This window comes from Ochotona princeps, chromosome 7 (assembly GCF_030435755.1).
Source record: "Ochotona princeps isolate mOchPri1 chromosome 7, mOchPri1.hap1, whole genome shotgun sequence".
In the NCBI taxonomy this organism is placed as follows: domain Eukaryota; kingdom Metazoa; phylum Chordata; class Mammalia; order Lagomorpha; family Ochotonidae; genus Ochotona; species Ochotona princeps.
In genome coordinates this window covers 66,257,356-66,282,203 of record NC_080838.1, presented here as the reverse complement: position 1 = coordinate 66,282,203, position 24,848 = coordinate 66,257,356, and the positions used below count along the sequence as shown (strand labels likewise).

The 24,848-nt window shown below is 47.7% G+C and overlaps 1 protein-coding gene across 3 annotated transcripts in view; it reads left to right on the top strand.

Moving 5' to 3' along the window:
* Positions 1 to 20,382, top strand: part of SEPTIN11 (septin 11) — a 94,072-nt gene extending 73,690 nt beyond the window's left edge. Inside the window, exons 5-10 of one of the 3 annotated variants that reach the window (XM_058667184.1) lie at positions 2,385 to 2,546; positions 6,649 to 6,745; positions 7,839 to 8,007; positions 10,321 to 10,453; positions 12,330 to 12,517; positions 20,297 to 20,382. In XM_058667184.1, the coding sequence (XP_058523167.1) occupies positions 2,385 to 2,546; positions 6,649 to 6,745; positions 7,839 to 8,007; positions 10,321 to 10,453; positions 12,330 to 12,517; positions 20,297 to 20,300 (753 nt within the window). In that variant the 3' untranslated portion in view covers positions 20,301 to 20,382. Of the gene's footprint in view, positions 1 to 2,384; positions 2,547 to 6,648; positions 6,746 to 7,838; positions 8,008 to 10,320; positions 10,454 to 12,329; positions 12,518 to 15,541; positions 16,291 to 19,630; positions 20,271 to 20,296 lie in introns of those variants that run through there. The other 2 variants (XM_058667183.1, XM_058667182.1) reach the window with 2 other exon arrangements.
* Positions 20,383 to 24,848: the final 4,466 nt, after the last annotated feature.

The window sequence follows — 24,848 nt, the reverse complement described above, 5'->3', positions numbered from 1 at the left end:
GAATCAGTTTTTTTTTTTTAAGATCTATTTAAATTCAGAATCACAGAATGAGAGAGAGAAGGACAAATCTATCTTCCATCCACGGGTTTATTCCCATAATGGCCCCAGTGGCCAGTGCTGGACCAGTCTAAAGCCAGGAGCTTCTTTCTTCTGCTCTGCCATGTGGGTGCAGGGCCATTGTTCACTGCTTTCCTAGGTAGATTAGCAGGGAGCTGGGTTGGAAGTGGCGCAGCTGGGGTTCACCATGTGGGATGCCAGTGCTGCAGGTGGCGGCTTACAGACTACACCACAGCACTTGCCCCAAGGTGGTTTTTGTTTTGTTTTGTTTTGTTTTGCTTTTGTGTTTGTTTTTTTAAATGCTGGGTTGGAGCCCAGACCTTAGTCTGGGTCTCTCACATTGGTAGCAGGAACCCAAGCACTTGGGCCATCTTCTGCTGCTTTCTCAGAAGCAGAACAGCTGGACTCCAACCAGCACTCTGATTGGGGATGCTGGTGTTGCAGGCAGCAGCTTAGCCCACTGTGCCATAATACCAGCTCCGAAGTTGAATGTCTTTTTTTTTTTTTTTTTTTTTTTGGGCCCATGGGATAAGGATGGCCCAGTCTCTTAGATTTTAAAGGCAAACCATGTGCATGCATTCAAAAGTAATACAGGCTTTATTGTAGTTTGACTCCTTGACTCAACACACCTATAACCTCCTTTTACTTCCCAGTGTCTGATGGAAGGGACTGATACATTTAATAAAATCACTTGATCTTCCATTATGAAACAACAGCACATTGTGAAATAGTGAAGAAAAAAATGGCCACCAGGCCTGGTCCTGATGTCAGCTGCGGTGTTCTCTCTACCCACCTCCCTTTTGTTTGTGATAGAAGGTGTTAGCAGAGGACAGAGCCCTTGTGGGGTATTGTGTGTAAATAGCACTGTTTTAAGACTACCTTCTCTGCAGGGGCATAGAATCCTGTGAGAAACTTCCCAAGATCCACCTATCCCTAGACCCCCCCATCTGATGGGGACTTTGGGGGAGTTGACTGGTTTATGCAGAACTGCAGAGTATAAGAAGGGGTCATTCTGGACAGAATCCACAGAAGCCCTGCCTCCTGCCATCTCATGCTGTGGTGTTCTGGCCCCTGCGAGCCAGGCTGGCCTGTGGCCGCAAGGGCACTTTGCCCTGCTGTCATGAAGGCAGGTTCTGGGGCCGGGAGCGGTTGTGCTGTGCTCAGCGCACACACACACACACTCAAGGAAGTTCAGTGAGTGTGGCTTTCCTAGCTCAGTTCCTGGGACGAAGCCGAACCCTGGTGCAAACCCAACCAGAAGGCTGTGTTTCATGGAATTGATTTGGCATACCAAGCACAGCTCCACTTCTTTTCTCAAGCTCTAGCTAGGAAGCCGCTAGGACAGGGAAATTGGCCTTGTCCATGTTGGATCCAGGGGTGGTGAGCCTTTTGTCTTCCCAGGACCGTTTGGGTATTTATAACATCATCTGTGAGCCATGTAAAATTATCCACTGAGGAATGAGCCTGCTGGAGAGCTAGTGTATTTTGTGTTCCATCTGATGTTGGCTTGGCAGGACCAGACCAGATGCGCTCACAATCCTTCCACTTCCCCACTCATGAATTGCAAGTGAAGGGCAGAGCCTGTAAGAACAATTGTCAAGTGGCTGCTGCTGAGGACACTTTGAAATTGGAATTGTGCTGTAGGGCTGGCGGCTATTGGGCGATCAGCACCACGATCCGAGTTCTCTCCTGTTCCATGGAACAAAAGCCCTGGTTGTGAACCCTGCCCAGGCCACACCAGGTCTCTTTCTGGTGTGAAAGAGTCATTTTGTAGGAGCCAGTTCTGGTAAGCATCAGTGGGTGTGATTTTGAAGAATTCAGAAAGTCGGTAAGAACGTGTGTGTGTGGTGCTTCAGGTGCTTGGGAGGAGGGGGCAGGGGAAGGATGCTGTCCTAAGAAGGGCTGACAGTCCAAAAGTCCTGCTGATACACGTGCTGTGATCACACTGCTGGGGTGAGCAGAAGTTCAGGCCCCCCGTGTAGCTGGGAGTGGTTGGTTATTCAAAGAAAGGGCTTCTTTGTTATCACTGTTTGTCACAGAATAATCACACTTCCTTAGCTCTGGGCACAGGAATGAGGTGGCACAGAAGAGGAAATGACACGCGTTTTCAGTGTAGGCTGGGAGGAAGTGAGAGTGTTCAGAGGTGGAACCAGAAGATTGTCTGATGTCTGCCTCCTTTTGCATCTAGTTCGATTTTTTCAATGGCATCTTCCTTCTTTGCAGCTGGGTTTTACAATCTGATTGCGTTTTGTTCACTTGTCTAGTTGGGGTTTTTTGTTGTTGTTTACGTTGGAATTGTGTCAAAATGAACATGTTTGTTTTTGCAGGTTAACATCATTCCGATAATTGCAAAAGCCGACACCATTGCCAAGAACGAATTGCACAAATTCAAGAGTAAGATCATGAGTGAACTAGTGAGCAACGGGGTCCAGATATACCAGTTCCCCACGGATGAAGAAACTGTGGCAGAGATTAATGCAACAATGAGCGTAAGTCCTCATATGATGTGAGGTTTTCCTGAGAGCTTCTCTTTGTGGCAGCATTATAGAGTGGCTGTAGCACTGGACCAAGGCCAGCTGTCGTCCAGTTCCACCAATACTGCAAATCATTCCACCAGCTGGTACCTCAGTTTCCCCATATGTCACACGGAAGGCTTAAGCAAGAGGATGCAAATTTTTCTGTCTGGGACAGGCATTTGGCCTGGCAGATTTGATTTACCTGCCTGGATTCAATTCCTGGTCCCTGCCTCCAGCTAGTTGCCTGCTGGTATAGATTATGGGAGTCAGTGGCATGATGGCTCGGGTAGCTAGGCTCCTGGCTCCTGGCTCCCAGCTCCCAGCTTCAGCCTGGCACGAACCCATGTGTTGTGGACATTTGAGGACTGAACTAGCAGATGGAAGGACTTTGAGTCTCACACCTGCTCTCTTTGCTTCTGCGCCTCAGATGCTTTTTCTCTGGAAAGCCTTTCCTCCCCACTCCAGCAGTGGCAGCTTCTGCGCCAGTCCTCGTGGGGTGAGCCCCAGCACCATTTCTATCCCTTGAAGCAGCTTGGGAGCAGCAGGTCTTGGTGGAAATAGATCTGCTTGCCTTCTCTGTGCTTCAGTGACTGGCCCTGCCTTTCTCTGCTTCCTGCACTCCTACCCTTTTCTGACTCACTAGGTAAACTCACAGTTGAGGGTTCCATTTCCACATCACAGTCGGGAGCTGGGCAGTGGGTAAATGATTAAAGCTGCAGTGGAGCTGTGTGCCCTGCTGAGGTCACCTCTGCTGGTGAACACCCCGGCTTGGTGCCCATGCCCCTTTGTGTGTCTCAGCCACAGGAGATGCCAGCCTTTAGTCGAAGCAGCATTCTTTGCACACAGTCTGTGTCCATTGATACTTATGGGGACCCAGGATGGTATAGATTCTGGCGGCAGCCAGAGAGAAAGTTCTTCGAACGAAATTGATGGTAGGCAGCAGAAGAAGAAGCTTCCTTGAGGAGACGTGGCCTGACTGATTCAGAAGAACCCAAAGCAACGGGCGGACGAGCAGTGAGGACAATGTCCATGTTGAGCTCCAAAAGCCCTCGTGACAAAAGCAGCACATCACGGGTCAGCTGATTGGGCGGCTGCACCTTCTCAGTGGCTCAACCCACTTCAGAGCGATACTAGGGATATTTTATAAAGCATTAACTAGGGGAGTGGTCAGGTCTCTTCCACCTGTAGGCTTCTCTTCTTATGGGTGCTGGGAGCTTCAAGGTAACAGTAGCTCCCGGTACTCCTGACTTTGATGGAGAATTTACCTTGTACCAGGCACTGCTCAAGGCTTTACGTTGAATCCTCACAACATTCCCATGAGTAGATGCTATTATTGTTGTTGTTTATTTACTCATTAAAGGCAAAATGAGACCGAGATTTTCCATCTGCTGACTCGTCAGGGTTGGGAACCAGGCTGAAACCAGGAACAAGGAACTTACTCTGGGTCTCCCATGTGGGTGGCAGAGACCCAACCACTTGAGCTGTCACTTGCTGCCTTCCAACATGTGTAAGTTGCAGGAAGTTGGAGTCACAGGACTGGAGTACAGGCACTCTGATGTGGGGTATAAGCATCCCAAATGGTAATGGTGTTCCCCTCACTGTACCCAACGCCTGCCCCAGAGCCAAAGACCTGTGATATTCCCAGTTCATCTCATTTCTTATCCAGAAGTGCTCACGTTGGCTCTTCACTGCTGTCCCTTCTTGCTGGTAAAATCCCCTGCTGTGGGGAGCCCTGAGCAGGGCTGGTTCCACTGGCCATGGCTGCTTGCCATTTGAGTGGAGCCATGCTTTCTCTGTCCGGGCACCTGCACATTGGCCAGGGCCATCCTGTTGCTCTTCGCCTTCAGGGAACAATTTTAGCCTCGGAGTTAGAGCATGTGCAAGAGAATGCACTTTTTCTCCTTCCTGCAACTGAACTGGAAAAATTTAAATACCTCGGGTGTCAGATAGAATAGTCTTTGGGCATCCTGGACCAAGGGTTATGCCAAGTTATTTGTGGGAAAGAATGCCCTTCTTTTTCTTTGCAACTTATCTTAGCGGAAGAACACTGGATCAAGTAACCCCAAACAGTCATTCTCAGAGTGGCTATTTCAAGTCTTATTTTTACCTGCCAGTAGGAAAAAAATAATAGAATTTATCTCCTTCCTTCCCCCAGAATGTGAACTGAAGTACCAAATAAATGAAAGCAAAAGATGTTGTTGTCTTGGCTACCATCTCTTGCTTAAGATAAATATGGTTCAACACCTTGAGCCAGGAGTCTGGGCTGAAGTGTGTTTCTGACTGGAATCTGCAGTGATCAACAGACTAACAAGGCAGGCTGCTTAGCACAAGTAAAACTCAGCCAGTTTTGAGTGATCTAAATGAGTGATCTAAAATTTTCTGGGACCCATGTTAAAAAAAAAAGTAAAAAGAAACACGAAATCCAAGAACTTACCTAGCTCAAACGAAAGCTCAATAAATATCATTTCTACATATGCTGAATCTGAAGGTTATTGCTGAGCCCTTTTTAAAGATTTATTTATTTTTATTGGAAAGGTAGATTTACAGAGAGAAGGAGAGACAGAGAGAGATCTTTCACCTACTGGTTCATTCCTCAAATAGCCACAATCGCTGGAGCTGAGCCAACTAAAGCCAGAGCCAGGAGTTGCTACTGGGTCTTCCATGCGGGTGTAGGGTACTTCACTGCTTTCCTAGGCCACAGGCAGGGAGCTGGATGGAAAGTGGAGCAACCAGGACATGAACTGGTGCCCATATGGGATCCCAGCACTTGCAAGGCAAAGATTGACACCTACCATCGTGCTGGGCCCTGCTGAGAGCCCTTTTAATAGTAGGTCTTTGAAATCCAGTGACTATGTCACAATTCCTCCAAAACACATGATCTGTATTTACATTTCATAAAATTTTACAGTCATAGTGTTAATCCACATGCTCGAGTGACTCCTAACATTCTTTTTCAATAGAAAGTAAATGCCAAAGAGCTAGTTTCCCTTCAGTGGTTGCATCTACCGCATCCACCATGACAAAAGGGAGGTGTTTTTTGTTTTATTTGAAAGAAGATTTGAACTTGAAGCAGAGGGAAACACAGCCTCACTGAAGCCATACAGTTAGATGTAATGGCAAATCTGTTATGTCGCTCCCATTTGTAATATGAATGTAAGTATATTTGAAGCAAATACAGCTGCACATTGAGTTTCCTGGTCTTGCTTGCCCTGTTTCCGGTGCTCAGTATCCACATAACAGGTAGTGTACTGCTAGTCACGTGTCTCAAGCTCATTGTATGCAGATTGAGCATCCCTTACTTGAAAGGTTTGGAAGCAGAGGTTTCCAGGTGTTTGGGATATTTGCATAGGTGTCCTGAGATACATGGGGATGGGACCCAAGCCTAGACATGATTAATTTATATTTCACAGATGCAATCTGAAAGCAACTTAGAAAACCCTTTTATTCCCCCTGGTCCCCAAACCCCTTTTTAAATTTGAGATGTAGAGAGAGAGCTGGACAGACAGGTAGGAGAGCTTTCCCACCCACTTGCTCCCTCTCCAATATTCACAGCAGTGGAGGAGCCCAATCCAGGAGCCGGGAACGGAAACCAGGTCTCCCGTGTGGGTGGCAGTCCTCACTGCTCCTCCCTGGGTGTGCAGCAGGAGGAGGCTGCAGTCAGGAGCCAGAGCTGGGACGTGAGCTTTGCGCTAATAGTACCTTAGTCGCTGGCTGGCTACCTGCTCATGGGGGTCACTTCATACAGTACTTATAGTATCCCTGCATCTTAACTGTCACGTGAAACCATGTTCTGTTCTCCCACCTCATGACAGCTTGAAAAGTTTCCAATTTTTGAGAATTTGGGCTTTCTGGATTAGGGATGTAGCCAGCTGATGCTGTGGTTGCAAAAGCACAGTTTTCTCCTGGTCAGACATTTGGAATTTGGTTGTGGGGGAGGCAGGATACAGGAAGGGAACCCCCAGAGCTAGCTCCTATTTGCTATGGCTCAGTTGCGTTTTTTCTCTCACCAGGGTGCTCCAAGAACAGCCAGGCTCAGTCAGGGCTGTAACTGCGCTCTGCTTTTCTTGCTCGGCAGGTCCACCTACCGTTTGCTGTGGTTGGCAGCACCGAAGAGGTGAAGATTGGCAACAAAATGGCCAAGGCCAGGCAGTACCCCTGGGGTGTGGTGCAGGGTATGTGTCTGGCTTGGGAATAGGACTCCTTCCGCTTCTTAGCCCTGGCCAGGAGTGGCCAGGTTTCCTCTCACCCCTCACTAGGCACACAGAGGGAGTGGTGGGTCTCATACTGGGCAGCCATGAGGGAAGAAGCAGCAGCAGCAGCCAGGTGGGTAAGCGCTGAGGAGACGGGGCTGCAGGCTTGACCCCAGTGTGCCAAGCGTGGAGGGAAGGTCCCCATGGGAGAGGGCCCCTTCCTTAGGAGTCCCAGTCCTGGTGTCGGCGCTGTGAAATCAGCACAGGGAACCAGCGTATTTGCTCCTGTGTCACCTCTGGTCAACTCGTCTCCACTAAATGTTGTTTCTGTTAAATGTCTGAGCGTTATGAGAAGATCAAATTGCTGTTGGCTGCTGTGGATAGGAGCTCAGTCCTTAGGTTAAAGACAGGTCAGAGCGGACAAGGACATAGACGCACCACAGACAGACCACACACATACACAGACACACTACACACACACACACACACACACACACACAGACACGCCACACACACACACACACACACACACACACACACACACACACACAATTGTCCTCTCTGTGTGTTTGGAAGGCACACCTGCACTGTAGAGCAGGTAGCAAGGCTCCAAAAAGTTCTCATGTTAAATGAGGAGGTATCAGTCCTCATTTGTTTGTGGTGAATAAAGGTGATGAGGTCATGAGAGGAAGTGTGGAAAAACAGCACTTTTGTGATCTCAAGGGACAATGTGATTTTTTTTTTATGTGTCTTATTTTTTTCTACAAGAAATTAATTCCCTCACAATGATATTGGTAGAGGGAAATGAGGTGGAATAAAAACCACTGGGCACAGCCAGCAACTGGCCTTGTAGAGTAGGGGCAAGTGGTATGGGGTGAAAGTGTTGGGCGCTAGACCATGTAGGTGGTCAGCATGAGTCACGCCTCCTCCTGGAGAGAATGAGCGGGTGTCAGACCACGCGGGTCATCTCAGGCGGGTCACATGCTGGAGGGACCCGCAGATGACTGTGGGAGTGCGGGGCTCCAGGGTCGAGGGCGGCCCCTGAGCTGCTCCCCGGACCCTCTGTGTCTCCTAGTGGAGAACGAGAACCACTGCGACTTTGTGAAGCTCCGGGAGATGCTGATCCGCGTCAACATGGAGGACCTGCGCGAGCAGACGCACACCCGCCATTACGAGCTGTATCGGCGTTGCAAGCTGGAGGAGATGGGCTTCAAGGACACGGACCCCGACAGCAAGCCCTTCAGGTGAGAGGGCTCTGTGGTAGGAAGGTGCCTGGACTCTGCCCATTCTCGCCTGTGGGATGGCAGCGCTGCAGATGCGTGGGGGCAGCCGGAGGACGTGCAGGTGCTGCCGCCTTGGCCCTGGACACACTTCACTCTAGCTAGCTGATGCTCCTCCCCTGAGGCATCTGTGACCCAAATGTCGTTTGTATGCACCTTGCAGAGATGCCAAAATGGAGGCTGTAGAAGGGTGAGGCACCTGTGAGCAGGGGCCTCACTTTCTGACAGTGCCAAGTTCCCCTCATTGCTGATGGGAAAGATGTAAATGTCCAGTTGGTAGCTGGTCTTGTCAGAGCCCAGAGGTGGGCGACTGGGGACAGGTGTGGGGTGCTGTGGCCACGCCAGGTGTGGAGTGGTGAAGAGGGAGCTTACCCAGGGTTGCCTAACAAAAGCACCTTGAGTAGGCAGTAGACCCCATGTGCATGCAGGGGTCCAAGCACTTGGGTTATCCCTCTGCTGGTTTCTCAGGCACATCAGCAAGAACCTGGATTGGAAATGGAGCAGCTGGGACTTGAACTGGGGTCTACATGGGATGCTGTTGCTGCAGGCAGTAGATTTACTCACTACACCACAGTGCTGGACACTCCTAGAACTTGTTAGAGGAGTATAAAAGCCTGTGGTGGGGGTTGTTTCAATCCTCCAAGTAGAGGATTTCTGCAGGGGTGTATGCGGAAGTTGATTCTTCCCTTGAGTGAACTGTGTCTGCCCTTTGCCCTCTGGTCCTGCCTGTGTTTGGACAGTGGAGAGCAGCTGTGGCAGGTGGTGCCTGTGTGTAGTCCCCAGTGGGAGGGCGCGGTGGCGGGGAGCAGGTGTGCACAGTGTAGGCTGCGTTTTTTTTTTTTTTTTTAATCTATTTTATTGTATTGTTGTTGACAATCTTTACATAGTTAATTACAGTTAAAGGAAAAAGAAGAAAAAAAAGGAAAAAAAAGGTTCAGGGGGATAGGGAAGTGGGTAATGCTATTATGTCAATATTGTTTCCATCATGTATCTGAGGTAAAGGGGGATATTGAGGGAGAAGCCCCACCTGGTTTCCCGCCCACCCCAAGTCCCGGATGTGGGGCATGCTCTGAGATATGTGCTCAAGTGGTGTTAATAGTTCTCCAGTTATGAATCGCTGCCAGTTTCGCTCGATGAGGCCGTCCACTGATTGATATGGTCCATCATAAAGTCTCCGTTTGCCCCATATTTTGCTGCCAACATATAGCTGAGATGAATGATTGTCCTGTTCTGTCTTCTATCTTTTCTTGGTTAGAGTTCTGAGTCCAGCAGTTCGATTGGGGAGATCTCCAAAGATACTTTGAGGTATTCCCAAACTAGTTTCTTGTATGTTCTAGCAAGCACAGGGCCCGGCACAGTCCATCACCCCGATCAGCTGGTGGTTGCAATTGCTGGGTTGGTTCTGTTTTCACTCCCGAGTTGCACTGGAACCAATGGGTGTTGCAGTCCAGTTAGGCTGCGTTTAAAACATGGAGTAGAGCTGCTAGAGCCTGCCCTGGCGTGGTCCTTAGACCCGTCTAGATTCAGTCTCCTGGCAGAGCACCTGCATCCCAACATGTCCACCTGCTCTCGCCTCTGCCTGTCTTCCCATCCCCACCTGCGCACCCTACCCTGCAGGTTAGGAACTCACTACCGCCCTCTAGAGCACCCATGCTTTTCCTGGACCGGGTCACTCCGTGCCCCTGGCTTCACCCTCTTTCTGGTGTTTGTTTTAGGGGGGTGGAGGAGGGAACTGAAGTGGGAAGAGGCCCCCCAGGGACTACATGACCTCGTCACAGGGGTCCCTGCCCCTGTGACCTCATCACAGCTGTTCCTTCCTCATGGGAGGAATGCCACCTTCTCCTGAGGTGCTGCCAGCATTGTCTCAGATTACGGGGGCACAGGCCTGTTAGCCACATTCGGTTTCAGTGGTGTGTGGAACCTACTCATGATCTCTTGTTGGCATGAATTTCTTTTGGGATAACTTAACAACACCTGATGCCGTGTAAATGCTAGGTACATAGATGGCTACTATACCATATTGTAAGGAAATAGCAACAAGAAGGGGAAAAGTACATACATGTTTCATTACAGATATAATTTCCCCCCAATGCTTTCAACACAGGGTTGGTTAAGTCCATGGTTGTGTTTGTCTTTCCAACCACAACATAAGAAGAAATAAGCCAGTGTCATTTTATGTGTCCTTTACCATACTAAGTAGCAGCCTCACTTACTTTGGAGAAGTAGCTGGCCAAACATTCTGTGAGGTGAAATTGCTTATTTTTGTGGATTTTCCAGTCTCCAGGAGACCTATGAGGCCAAGAGGAACGAATTCTTGGGAGAACTGCAGAAGAAAGAAGAGGAGATGAGGCAGATGTTCGTGATGAGAGTAAAAGAGAAAGAGGCCGAGCTGAAAGAGGCCGAGAAAGAGGTAGGCGCTGGGCCTGGTTCAGGGGATGGCTCCCCCCAGGAGCCCAGCGGTCCACGTTCTTGCCCCATTCACTTGACCATGCATCAGAAGTGAGTGGCTCAGAAGGGTGGTCCTCATTTCACAGACGGCAGGGTCAGAAATGTTCCACAACTGACAACTGGTCCCAGGTCTTCGTAGCTCTACTTGTTCTCAGTTGACAAGTCTCAAAGGGTGAGGGGTAGTAGTGGGCACCGTGGCTGTCTTCCCCTGCCAGCCACATTAGGAAGCCAAGCAGTGGAGGGGCACCAGCAGGACACTCCTGGGGAACAGGGGTCATGTGTGACACCATGTTCTTGGCGCTCTGTCCCTGTTTCTGGGGCAGCAGCCCTTCTCCAGCAGCCCTCTGGCCTCACTGTGGTTCCCAGTCCCAGGCCAAGCTTCCTTGACGTTTACATGGATTTGTAGTATTTGTAGTATAACACATTATCAGATTGACAGGGAGAGAAAATATGTCCTTTTTTTTCTTAAAGATTTATTTATTTTAATTTGAAAGATTTACAGAGAGAAGGGGAGACAGAAAGAGCTTTCATCATTGATTCACTCTGCAAGTGGCTGCCACAGCTGGAGCTGAGCCAATCTGAAGCCAAGGAGCTTCTTCTGGGTCTCCCACATGGGTGCAGGTCTCAAGGCTTTGGCCCATCCGCTACTGCTTTCCCAGGCCACTGGCATGGAGCTGAATGAGAAGTGGGGCCACCAGATACAAACCCGTGTCCGCATAGGATCCCAGTGGATGCAAGGCAAGGACTTTAGCCAGTACGCTACATTGCCAGACCTGAACATGTTTCTTTCTAATTGGACATAATGAGTATCTAATGTGCTCAGCTTCTAGCTCAATACCTTGTTTTAATTCATCTCTGTAAAGACTGCTGAAGCTTACAGGGCATTTCAATAAATTAAGCACAATAAGGCAGAGAGGAAAATTGATCCTTATTTGCTGTTGGTTTGAAGACCACATGAATGTTAGGCGAAAATTTACAGTTATGGGAGTTGACACTGTGGCGTAGCATGCTAACCTCCATCTGTGGCACGTACGTGCCAATTCAAGTTATGACTGTTCCACTTCCAATCCAGCTCCCTGCTTATGGTATAGGAAAGCAGTAGAAGATGGTCCAGCTGCTTAAACCTCTGTACCTGTGTGGGAGACCCAGCAGAAGCTCCTGGTGGCTGGCTTTGAACTGGCCCAGCTTTCGCCATGGTGGCCATATGGGGAATAAACCAGTAGGCAGAAGATCTCCCTGTCCCTGCCCCTTTCTAACTCTGCGTTTCAAATGAAAATGAATTAATTTAATAAGAGATCTAGAATTATCTAGTAAGAATTCTTCCCCCTCTTTCTATTTTTTTTCTAATTCAGTGAATCAAGGTCCAGTAATTTGTGTGCACCTCTCATTATTTAAATAGCTAATATAGCTAGATCATCATGGTGTATATTTCTATATAGGTGCTTTTTGAGAAGGGACCAAAGGCAAGGAACCACTTTCTGACCACGAGGGTAGATTGTTTAACCTGAGATCATGAGCGCTGTTTGCCTTCTCCTTTGCCCTTGGAAAAGTGAACGTGTGTCTTATTGTCACTGAAGAGTATAAATAATTTTTACTGCCAGGGAAACTGAGAACAAAAGGCCCTAAGGGACAGATGCTGGGTAGCTCTCCAGCCGGGCTCTCTCATTGCTGCCACTGCCACCATGGGCACAGAGACATAGCTAATTCTCTTGAGGGACATTGAGTCGAGGGCAGCCCCATGTCACCTATGTGTTCCCAAGCAGCTCCTGGTCAGCCTAGCTCAGCGAGCTGGTCGCAGCCAGCGCCAAGCCTCCCCTGGGCCTTCCCTCTCTCTGCAGCTGCATGAGAAGTTTGACCTGCTCAAGCGGACACACCAGGAAGAGAAGAAGAAGGTGGAAGACAAGAAGAAGGAGCTGGAAGAGGAGGTGAACACCTTCCAGAAGAAGAAGGCGGCGGCTCAGTTACTGCAGTCCCAGGCCCAGCAGTCCGGGGCCCAGCAGACCAAGAAAGACAAGGATAAGAAAAAGTAAGCGGTGGTACTCCTGGGCACCGGGGGCCTCCCACCACCTACTCCTCCCGCATGCCTCTACTCTGCCCCTTTATAGACTGGAAAGATAAAGCAAAAATATTTTCTCTACTGTGCAGGGAAGATGCTACAGTTTTTTTTTTTTTTTAAGAAGTATTTTTCCAGGGTACACAAAGATTAATTTATCAAAGCCAGGCAAGTCATCAGGACTGAAGGAAACTGTTGTCTCCCCATGGCAGCTTCCACACCAGCACTTAAGGTTTTTGGGCGAAACAGGTTTCTTTGTCTTCATGAGCCCCAGGAGATGGTCTGTGTGATAAGGCACATGGTAGAATTAGGGTTGTTGACGTCATTTGCCTACCCTACGTATAGTGAGCCTTGGTGAGCCAGTTTTTCAGTCTGTTGCCATGCTTGGAATTGCTCTAGTAGCAGCTTAGAGATAAAGAGTTGTTTCAGTTAAAGAACCCTTAGCAACCCTCCGATCATGCCTGTTATTACTCATGAGACATTTTCAAGCCTCACCTTGGCTTTTAAGGGTATCCTGTTATGGTGGCCCCAGTGGTGAATCCAGGGGCCTGACCCCAACCTGTTCTGTTCTCCTGGCGGCCAGAAAACACCCACAGCTCCTCCCTGGATTCTCCCTTGTGGAGACAGGGGGAGGCCAGCCACTGAGGGATCTGAAAATCACTGGCCCTGGAGCAGGCTGAGAGCTGCACTGCTAAAGGACAGAGCACCCAGAAGTGTGTCTGCACGGTGACAGGGGCCTGGTCCCGAGCTGCGTGTTGCTGTCAAGTGGACCTGGTCAAGACTGGGAGGCTGCGTTCACAGGAATTGCGTGACGTTACCCGCAGGAAGGGGTGAAGGGCAGAACTACAGGGCCTAGTTGTGTTCAGAGAGCTTTACGTCAGCTGTGCTGTGAGCACCTCGCAGGCTCCGTGGCTACAGGGAACCTGCGCAGACAGCACAGGGAAGTGTGGGGGGCGCATGCGACTGAAGGCGTGTGAGGGCCCAGAGCTTAGTGACACTGGATGATAATCCAGTTCAAGGAAACCCTTCATTCACTGTGCCTGTTAGGAGACTGACGCTTCACACAGGTTGTCCCCTTGTGGAGGGGTAGGAGTGATGACGGCTCTTGGCAGCCGTCGGCTGCTGCAGTCCTGGCGGTCCAGATAGAGGGTTAGTGGGAGTTGGAGGAAGTCGCAGCCCAGAAAACCTAGAGACAAGCCTTCTTAACCTGAAGCACTAAAACAGAAACACGTCTACCCAAGACCAGCAGTGTTAAAGAGACTCTGTTCCTGTATATTGGATGTGCCTTTAAGCAATAATGCTGCCCAGAACTGTGTATTGCCTCCACGGGAAGAAACTCTATTTTGTCACCTGCTTCCCCATCACAGGGAAGTCTTGTTTTCCTTGCTGTTTTGAATGTGTGAGGCTATTTGGTTCTCATCCTGGGCCTTCCCAATGGATTGTACTTGCAGTTAACAGGAGGTCCACATGGATGCTGGCCTTCACGTGTCCACGCTTCTTAATGGCACTTGGCTCATGAAGGCAACAGCTTCTGTACCTGGCAGGGGCACCTGGTTTTTGGGGCGCTCCTCCTAGGCACCTAGGCATCCATCCTTTCTTCTCCCCTTCCTCCCTCCCAAACACTCTTGCCTGCTGTAGCCTGAAAGCAACTGCCAGTTGGGAGCCTCAAGTAGAAAGGAAAAAAATTTAGGACCCCATGCCTCCTCCTGCCCATGGCATTGGAGGATGATGGTTAAGGAGGACCAGGGAGGACTGTCACTCAGCATTCCTGGAACAGAAGCAGGAGTTGCCACCTGTGCCACACAGGAGCTGGCCTTGTCCTAGGCAGGAAGCTGACACAGCGATGCTCAGGCATTAACCTGTTGTGTGCCCACTTCAGAGTGCAACTCATTTCTTCTAATAGCTTTAAATCCTGTTTGTTCTAGCCTACTGATGCTTCTTTTTTCTGTTTGTTTTGTTTAAGTGTAGGTAAGCCCTTTTTATTATTCTCCTTTGGTCTCTAGTGGCATGAGCATATCTAACATGTCTTAAGACAAGGTGGAACTAACCCTAGCATTGCCATTAGCAGGACTCCACTTTGGGCTGTCCCTGTCCCCAAGTCACTTCGTTGTGTTTGGAGAGACTGCAGTGGTGGGCTGGCCTGGGGGTATGGTGCTCGTGGCCCAGTGTTCCTCTCTTGTGGAAAGTTTTCATCGTGGCCTGCAGTCATTTGCTGGCCAAAGTGCATCTGTCTCAAGATAAAATTCGTCCTTAAGAACTATGCCTGATATCTAATTAGAATACTTTATAGCCACCTAATTGTGTTTCTAGTTTTTTTTTTTTTTATTGTTTTTGCTAAGAAATAAAATTGCACCTTTTGAACTTGTCCTGGACACGTGGGTCCTGGGCTTGGTGTAGCTTCATCCCAGAGAGGAGACAAGCTCCTGGCATTGCTGTAGCTGCAATTCTGTAAAGCAGGTTTTTGTTTTTTTGTTTTTTCTGGTCCCAATCAGCTAGCTTGATAGCACATCTTTCACCCACTGTATTCCAATCCCTGAACTCCTTTAGTGCTTTCCTTCATGTTTAAAGGCAGTTATTGTATGTTTAATCTGCTGACTCCTTCAGCAGCTCCCAAGTGAAAGACACAACTCCTGTTCGGTACTCATGTTGACACCCAAGCCTCTGAGATCCTAGTTCTGCGTTCTTTGAAAAAGCATAAGGCCCCACAGTCAATCCTTCTACTAGAACAGGCTGCGGTCTCAAGAAGTCACTCGTGCATTCGCAGTGCCCTGCCAGTGGAGACTAACCACATGTCTCTTGGATTCCGTTTGAAGAACTGCTCTTGCCTGTCTTGTGCAGTAGCCTCCTCGGATGTTTGGTTTGAATTGGCTGTCGGTTGCATATTCATTGCATGAGCATTCGCTGCCACCGAGTGCTGGTGCTGGTGCTCCTAATTCCCCTTTCTCTTTTATTTACCATCAGTTCTAACTTGTTTTGTTTTGTTTTTTTAACTTGCAGTGCAAGCTTCACATAAAGCCTGGCAAGCCAAGGATGTTCCCGCATTCACCTGCTTTTGCAGTAATAATTGTATCTCTGCCATCTGTGTCCTTTTGTTTTGTTATGGTTATGATTTTGATTTTATTTTTTTTAACCCTTTCCCCAAACACCAGTAACTCGTAACTCATTTTGCTGAATGTTTTGTTGGGTGGTGGAAAATGACAGAACAAGGGAATAACAGCGAAAGCTCTGTGCGTCTGGACCTTGTTTCTGGAAAGTGACATGATTGGCTTTTTGTGCGCCTACCGAATGAAAGCGGGAAGCATGCCTGTTACTTGTATGTCGCTTTGGACCAAGGACAAGTGGGGGTCAAACGCTGCCTGCACGACTCCCACAGAGACCTGTCACCACCTCAGCAGCTGAACTAAACCCCCGAGTAGCCATGACAACAACTTGGCACAGTCTCCGTTCTTCGTCTCCGTGACCACATGGTCCCTGCACTCACTGTCTCTTTCCTCACTCTCCTGGCCGAGGCAGATGCGTAGGTAGGCAGAATGGTGGTTCAGCTTTCCCATAGGACTTTGTACCTGTGGGAGTTCATGGTCATCGTTAACATTCTGTGGCCAGAGCTTGTGGGGAGGTGAGGGCAGAGTCTGTTCAGACCTGCTAGTGTTGAAGACTGGCCAAACCCAGGGTGCTGATGGTCACCAGGCGTGTGAGGGCATTCCCAATCTCTTAGCAGACCAAGATCTCAAAGGCCGGCTCCCATAGCATCACGTAGTAAAAGTCTGCTGGTGGGGGGAATGGTGTTTCCCGCCACCTTCTTGCTGTGCACCTGCAGAAACGATGCTGGCCATAAGCGGGGAGACTCCAGCAGAGCAGTCGTCCTGATTGAACTTGTCATTGATCGTGGCTAGACCACGTCCACAAATGCTTCTGATTTGCTGTGGAATCCACAGTCCGCATCAGCGGTGTAAGGCAGAGCTATGAAAGAGCACGATCCAGCACGTGAGTCCAGCAGCAGGTACTCAGCCTCACAGCCAACTCCCTCACGCCCCTCTCTGTATTGGCAGTAAAGGAAGACGAAATGGAACAGCCGTTGTTTCTCATCTGGTTGTCAGGATGGCGTTTGCATCACCTGTGCCCCCTGCACACCTAGCTCCCCCTGCTCCTTTAGGGCCTAGTCCCATCGCCCCATGGAGGATTAGGACTAAGCCAATTGCCCGGACAGAGACTAGATCCCTAATTTGTAGGGGAAAGGACACACTGAATTCTGATCCTTTCCTTGGTTTCATTTCCTTGCCCCCGCTCACTGGCTTTCTCTCTGGACTTGGTAGTCTCCCGTTGCTTACCAGAAAGGTGGCATTTCTCATGAACCCACTACTTCTGCCCTACATTTCCCTTTTGGCTCTCACTAGTCATTCAGTAAACACAGTATAAGACACTGCGCCTGCCTTTCCATGCACAGTTTTTAAAATTACATCTCTGTTGGATACCCATAAGCACATTTTTCCTCTCCTTCATTTTCCACTGTAAGTAAAGGAAAGAAGGGTTGGTTTCCCATGAACCGATTCAGGTCTAATTAGAGTAACAACCAAGGTTGCATTGCCTCCCAGGCTAAGCTGGGATTGCAACTGTGATCCAGGGGCAGCAGCAGCTGGACCAGTGGTTTTCTTCTCGCTTGTTTTTGTTTTGGTCTTGACGTACTAGCTGTGGACCGCAGCTGCTGTGGAGCAGCTGAGTAGTAGCCGGCATGCTGATTCTAACCATGGCTGCATTTGCTCATGTGCTGTGCCCCAAACAAGAGCCTGAATATTTGTGGTTTGTTTGTTCTACCCCCTGCTTGTTCGAGCATTTTTGTGCCTCATGACAAAGAAAAACACACCTGTGTGTTGCATCACTAAAATCAGCCTAACAATGAGAGACAGCCAGTTGACTTTTTGATTCCACGATGGTTGACTCAATTTACTCCCCCCTCACCCCCATCAACTTTTTCACAGGAAAGTCAGTGTCACGGAGAGTCAGGAAGTAGGCAGGCAAAAGAAACCTTTGGAAGCTTTTTTTTTTTTTTTAATGTGTTGCTTCTGGACCTTTGCTGCCACCACTGCCAGGCCCTGTTTAGTTTGTTACTGCTGCTCTTTTGCTTTCCGTATCTGCCTTTTTTCACAGTAGTCCTTGGCTCTGCACGGAGTAAATGACCCCCTCAAAGCTAACAGGATGTGCTTTCGCCTTTGCATGTAAGTACAGTAGTAAGAAACCATTGAGATCTTTCTAAAATTAGGGACAACAAACGGGATGGTTGGGATTTCTTTTTTTCTTTCTCTCGAAGGGGGAGGTAATGATTTCAGGAGCCTTTGTTTAAAAAGTTAAAAAAACAGCTATATTTAAAATGGCCACATTTTAATATATACACATGCATTTTGATTTTCATAAGAGCCCCCAGAAGTGTGGCTTCTCCTTGACTTCAATGTGGAAGGTAGACATGGCTTACCCCAGCCTATGTTCTATCTAGCGGCCTGGCCACCCTAGCGTGTTGCAGAGCCCTTGCCCTGTTGGTGGAAATAAGGCTCACGTAAGAGGTGTAAGAGCCTGCTACCTCCCGGGATAGATCAAGAAGGCTTAGGCCCTGCTGCCATCGCAGCCACCTGCCTTTTTTTCCTTATCTTTCTGGGCTTTCCTGGTGCTAATTGGCGCTGCTTCCATGTTTTAGATGTGTGGTCTGGCTTCCCCTTCCCCACCACCCTATCTTTTTGCTTCCTTTGGATGTCACTTACCCACCTCTCCCAGCTGTGTAGGTTGCAGGACAAGATGGAGAAGCAGTAATGAGTTCTTAGCAGTTCAGACTGTCTTCCTAGCTTAGGCTCTTTAATTCATGGGTCAAGATTTTGTCTAAAATGGGCAACTCAACCAGGGGAATTGCATAAGGAGATGCCGGGTGGGGACAGGTTCCTCGCTGCCCTCCCTTCTCCATTTCAGAGCTCATCAGCACTTCAACTCATAGGCTGTCTCTACCCCGTAATGATTTAGTGTGGTGTCCTCCCTTTCCTGACATCTCTGTTTCACAAACAAGCTGTCCCCAAATTACGTCCCCCCACTGTCTCCTTGTGGTCCCTACCCATGCTGTTGGTTCCCATGGTTTTTCTTTTTTTCTTTATTTGCCATTGCAAGTGTCTGGCATTCTGTCAGCTTTCAGAAAGAAGTCCTTGCTCCAGGGACAGGACACGTAGGTGATGACTTTTGAGCGGGATGATGACCTACAAGGTCTAGTGTGTTGGTTGGTATGAAGGGAATTTTTAAAAATAAATTTAAAATCAAGCTGTGAACAGCGTTATAACTTTGTCTATTTCTTGATCTTAAGAAAATATATGCTGATATGCCTTAAACTGTAGTTGTTAGATTCTTGTCGTTTTTGCTGTTTGAAAATAACCGGTGTGTTTTCTAAAACTGTTGTGTAATCCACTTTCAGTGTTAATACAGAATTGTCATTTATGTAAGCTGCATGTTAGACACTTGTCTTTTTTTAAAAAAAAAAAAGTAAAAACTGTATCGAAGTGAAGCATATCATTTTTTCAAGTAAGAGAGTGATCCCTTAGCAACGTGCTCAGCCATGTGGTGTCTCTGAAGGTAGGAGAGGGGTGGCCAGGCATTCTATGCATATGTCACTAGTGCCAAGACGTAAGGCAGGGGAAAATATATTTTTACCCAAACATGGTTGTGTGTGCCCTGTTGTTCTTTGTAGTCACTGCCTGACACTGCGTGTGTGCACATGCTTACTGTGGGTGTGAGACAAATGAGGTAATAGAATCTCATGCTTTCTTGGTTTGGGCAGTGGGCTTCCAGTGCTGTCCTCTGAGTGGCACAGACTTCTCCAAGATCCTCTTGCCTTACCCACAGACCATGCCTGCCACCTCACTGCCATTCCTGTCCCAGGCTGGGGTTGGGCGGGGGGTGGACAGGGAGTGCCCTGCAGAGCCACCTGACCCATTGCTGCCCAGTGCGTTGTGCCTCCAGTGGGGACCCTTGTTGTGTGGAGTACTCCTTTTGTTTCTTTGTAACTCTAAGATCCACACTTGAATCTGAACCTTTCTTTTTTTTTTTTCTCTTCTGTAGCTTCTTCTTTATGTAACCATCCCGTTGACAAGCCCTACTCTCTCCTAATGGACATAGAGCATTAGAAGAGCAGGAGCTGTCTGTTCCCACGTGTGGGGGAAGAGTTACCTCATTGCCACCATCGCCTCCTAGTCTTAAAGTCTGGGTCAAATAATCACACTGCTGTTTCGTGTTTTGTCAATGTCTGTTTGAAAACCACTGCCTGTTAGTGGACACTGAAGTTGACTGGTCACTGCCCAGAATAGTAACTCATGATCACATTCATTAAAAGGCAATTGAATGAAACTGAGAACTTGGGCAAAAGACCCAAGGCCTTGTGCTAGGATCCTCTCGCTTAGCTGTCATGCCCTTGAAGCTGCTGATCCGAGAGAGCATGGACTGAAAATAGCATGTACACTAACGCTAGGGGGTGCCATACTACCACCTCTGGGACCCGCAGACTTGACCTTGTGCTAACTTCTGGCCTCCTTGTCCTTGTCCTCAACAGCCCCATCAGGGTCCTCAGCCATCATCAGGTCAATAGAGTGGAGCCACGTCTTCCTTCCTTTGGTCACTTTATGGGTTGTTTTGGTATTTGGGATTTTAACATTTAGTATTGCATGAACAGAGATAGTTCATGGTTTTCTTTTTGGAGTGTCCTATTGATACAATATTTTTATTTTTCAGCTGACCATCTGCCTCTTGACAGAGAGAAGTGGGCATCCTTCCTTTAAATTCAGGAACCATTGTCATTTTATTTGTCTTTTTTTCTGTTACCTGCATCCCTTATATATAAGTTGTTTTGAGTTTGAAATTGTGTTTGGGGGGAGGGGGGGAACCAATTTCCAGTTAGGCGTTTTTTTTTTAATTAATTGGTTGTTCAAACTTATTTCTGGTATCAAATTATGCCAGTTTTACATGCACTTCAAGGGGAAGTTTAAATGAAGTTGAAGTCATAAAATTCTGTTCCATGTGTTCCTCGTCTTGGATCCAACTAAATCACATACCCTTCTATTGAAAAGGTTTTGACGTACCAGTCTTAATCATAACTACGGGTACTGGCATTGGGTGGGTGATTTTTCTGCCTCTGTAGCTCAATTTAAAGATTCTTTTAAAATTTTTGGCCCAGTCCTGCCTTTGTACTGGGTGTGAAGCTGTGTGTGCTCAGTTCTTTACCAGGACCTGAAGTCCTGAGCCACTGGAAATGCACCGCAGGCAAATCCATACCCTCGCCCAGAGAGCAGCCTGTCCATGTCTGTAGAAAGACTTGCTGGGATCAAACTGTTGAGTCTCTTTAAGTTCACTCACCAGCAAACATGTGAGCTCTCAGTGAGCACTTCCAGTGCTGGCCTTGGAGTGACAAGCCATATCCAGGGCTAGGTTAATCTTTACTTCTCAGGAACAGTTTTTTGTCCTCAAGGGACAGTTTTCAAATTCTTGGCTTTTATATGGCACAGCCATGTCCATTATTTTGTCTACAACTTCGTGTATTCCCATCTTCGTTTCTTAGCCACGTAGTAGACAGATAACAAGCATACTAATCTAAAACAAATCACATGTTGACGCAATCCTAAGGGAGCATTCCCCTGTGTAGGAGACAGGCACCACCTGTCCCCCTTGGGTGGTGAAATGATGAAGCAATAGTCCTTGCCTCTTGAATCATCTGGTTCCTGGAAAGAGGTTGCTTAGAGCAACTGGATGACAGGCTGGCAAGCAGCTTTCTTCACCCAGATACTATTATTCAATACAAGTGAAGTAGGATTCATCTGTGCTATCAGCAATTAAAACAGGAGGCAAGAATCGTCCCCTGTATCCCACCCAATCGTGTAAGAACAGAAGTCTGTTAGTGGTAATGACCAGTGTATGGGGTGGCAATACCAACTGACGCAAGAGCATGACATGTTGTCAGCTTGTAAAGATGGCCTTTTGTGCAAAAGCCACTATAACCACTAAGCACAACTGATTAATATTTCCATCCCAGTTTTATCTTGTATTTAAACAACATTCTGCTTCACATTGTAAAGGTTATGTTTTGACCCATGTTTAAAAATCAAATGAGCATTTTTTTGAATATAGGGAAATGTAGTCTATACTTTACCCTTTTCTGTTTTGGCCCCCCACTCATCTTGGAGGTGGTGAGTGACAGAGTGGTCTTACGTGGTTATATAAAGTAGGTTAGCCTCATCTTGGCCGTCTCCCTAGGGAAAACTGTCCTGATGCTGCTGGCCAGTGCCTCCCATGGCTCTGAGATGGACACCACCGGGGTGGCACTGTCCCTCCGGCGGTTCCTTAAGTGTTGATAAGTGATGATGCTGGAAGTTCTCTTGGCTGACCTGCCAAAGGATGTGGAGCCACCCAAGGGTAATTATCACCGATCATGAAACTGGCTTCCAGTGAATGAGAACATGGAAGATAGGCTCAATCAAGCCACAGGACCCATACCACTAACGGATTTTATTTTTCAATCTTCAGGAGATGTTGCTTGATTCTGGTTGCTTACATAAGGGTAGTCTATGGTCTGCAGACACAGCCTACCTTTAAAAGGGCTGACCTTCTGAATCAGTGTGCCGAGCTACAAAGCCAAAGCATCCCACTGTGACCCAATCTTTTCCCAGGCAGCATTGATCACATCAATCTCTCCTGTTACATGTTTTGCCTACCATTGGCTCAAACAGTTCTGGGTATCTGAAAAACTGAGTTCCTGGTTTTCACCATGTAAGTATGAGATGATGATCTTGCTGTACATACTTAAGTTTTGTGGATGACTTGCCATCTTTCTACCTGGAGAGGGACGGTGATAGTGATGTGGCTCACTTTAAGTTCTTAAGACTCCTATAGTCCCTCTGGCTTCCCGATCAATCTCTAGCAAGCAATGGCATAGCCAGGGCTGGAGACATTGAGTCTAGAGGTTCACTCACCACCCTGGGCCAACCTTGCTATTAAGCTGATTATCAGTGGGAGTTGTATGAGGTTCCCAGGATCTCTACCTCACTTTGAGCTCTGAGAACAGAATGGCCTTTCAGCCCACTGTGGCACCTGTGACGCCACCTAGATTAGGGAAAGCAGAAGCTAGAATGTGGTTGGCCCATGAACCCCAGGAGTGTATATGATGGGAAGAGCAGGGTATCCAGGAGCTGGGTTTAACCCATTCTCCACAGATTTTTGCAACTTCAGTTTTTAAGCATTCACTTAAAATTTGCTTCCCTCATTGACACATTTTGTTAAAGAATTTCTTATTGGAAAGACAGATTTAGAGACAGGAGACAGAAAGGTCTTCCAGCCACTGGTTCACTCTCCAGGTGGCAGCAACAGCCAGAGCTGAACTGATATGAACTCAGGAGTCAGTAACTTTTTCCAGGTCTCCCATTTGGGTGCAGGGTCCTGAGGCTTTGGCCTGTCTGCTTTCCCAGGCCACACACAAGCAGGGAGCTGGATGGTAAGAGGAACAGCTGGGATATAAACCGGTGCCCCTAAGACATCCCTGTGGATGCAAGGCAAGGATTTAGCCTCTGAGCCAATGTGCCAGGTTCCTCCACATAACTTTTAAAAAAGATCTGGAAGTCAAGAATTACAGAAATATCTTCCAACAGCCAGTCTAGAAGCTTCTTCCAGGTTACCTACATGGGTATCAGTGGTCCAAATACCTGGGCCATCCTCTGCTGCTTTTGCTAGGCCATTAGCAGTGAGGTGGATTGGAAGTGGGGCAGCTAGGACTTGGACTGGTATCATGTGAGATGCCAAAGTCACTACGTCACGAAATGGGCCTCGTTTCCATCAGGTGCTGGGATTGCGCTTGTCTTGTAAACTAAATAGATTTCTGGAGGAAAGGCAAAGTAAGCCCTTTCCCTGAAGACACTGGAAAGCTACTGCTCATTCATCAGCAATCGCATTTCAGAGGTTGCTAGCCTAGGATTGCCTCAAGAAAATGGGATATTTCCAAGAAATGAGAAAACGGTTCCTTACATCTGGAATTACTCAAAACACTTTTCTTCAGCAGTTATGGCTTCTGATTTGCTATGAAGGTAACACATTAAGTCAACAGAAAGAGCTTCTCTATACTCCTAAACCCAGATGCTCCTGATAGCAAGAGGAATTTTTGTCCCATGGGAGGAATGTCTGAGTTCTGCACAGGATCTCATGAACACATCACAAAAACTGCTAAGCTCATCAACATCGGACAGTAACTTTTAAACTTATCATGCAAATTGTGCTAAATGATCATATGCTTCTGTTCTATCCTAACGAGCAGTCATATTAAACACAAACTAAAAGCAAGGTCAGCTTGGAGGACTCGGGCTGCTGGCAATCATATTTTTAGGCTACTCTGCTCCTTACCACGTCTATCATGCTGGAAGTCTTAGCTCATGTGCACAGGCCTGTACCTTAAGTTTCTCCCAGAAAAACAGCTTTATTTTCCCAAAAGCACCACCTAGTGGCCAAAGCTTACAGTATTTAATAATGTTTGTAGAAGACTTTATATTTTTAAGAATTTGAGGCTTTTGAAACAATATATTAGACAAGACTTCATGGTGTGAAACAGAAGGGATTTCATAAGAGAAATTGAATAAAAAATTTCTTAGCTTGGGGTTATTATGCAACCTATGCTAATGGTGACTGGAGGATGCCGGTTTGGCACAACACCTTTCAGGGTGAGCATATACACATTACCCGAGGGAAACTCGGCTCACCACAGTACTGGCTGAGGATCTTCACAGTAGCTTCACAGTCTCAAGCTAAATGCCACCATGCTGCTCTGGGCAATAATGCTCAAGTGTAACTTGCCTTCTTGCTTCATGAAACTGCAGAATGAATAAATTGTCACCGCTGGAATATCCAGGAATGTGAAGACTACAGAGATCATTTCTGACACAGGAGAAAGCATGTGTTAGTTTTCTCAACAGTACATGTGCAGTTTGTCAGAACAGAGCTACCCTTCAGCTTCCTGCAGCATCAAAGACACGGGGGAAGGGGGAAAACCTGACAAACCCATAATAGATCATCTTGTATTGGCATTTGGGAGCACTTCTCATTTCCAGCCCTGCCATTCTCACTAATGTAAGGCCAACAGAAGCCTTCCAGAGAATGAAGCATTCAGGATCTCCTGATCACTGGACCAGAGTGTGTTCTTTCAGTTTTGTTAGAAGGATTTCCAGCAGGCTGAGGAAGGGAAGGTACAGCTGAGAGGATGCTCCCGAGAGTCAGGTCTCCAAAGTGCCATCACAGAACTGGGCTCAGATAA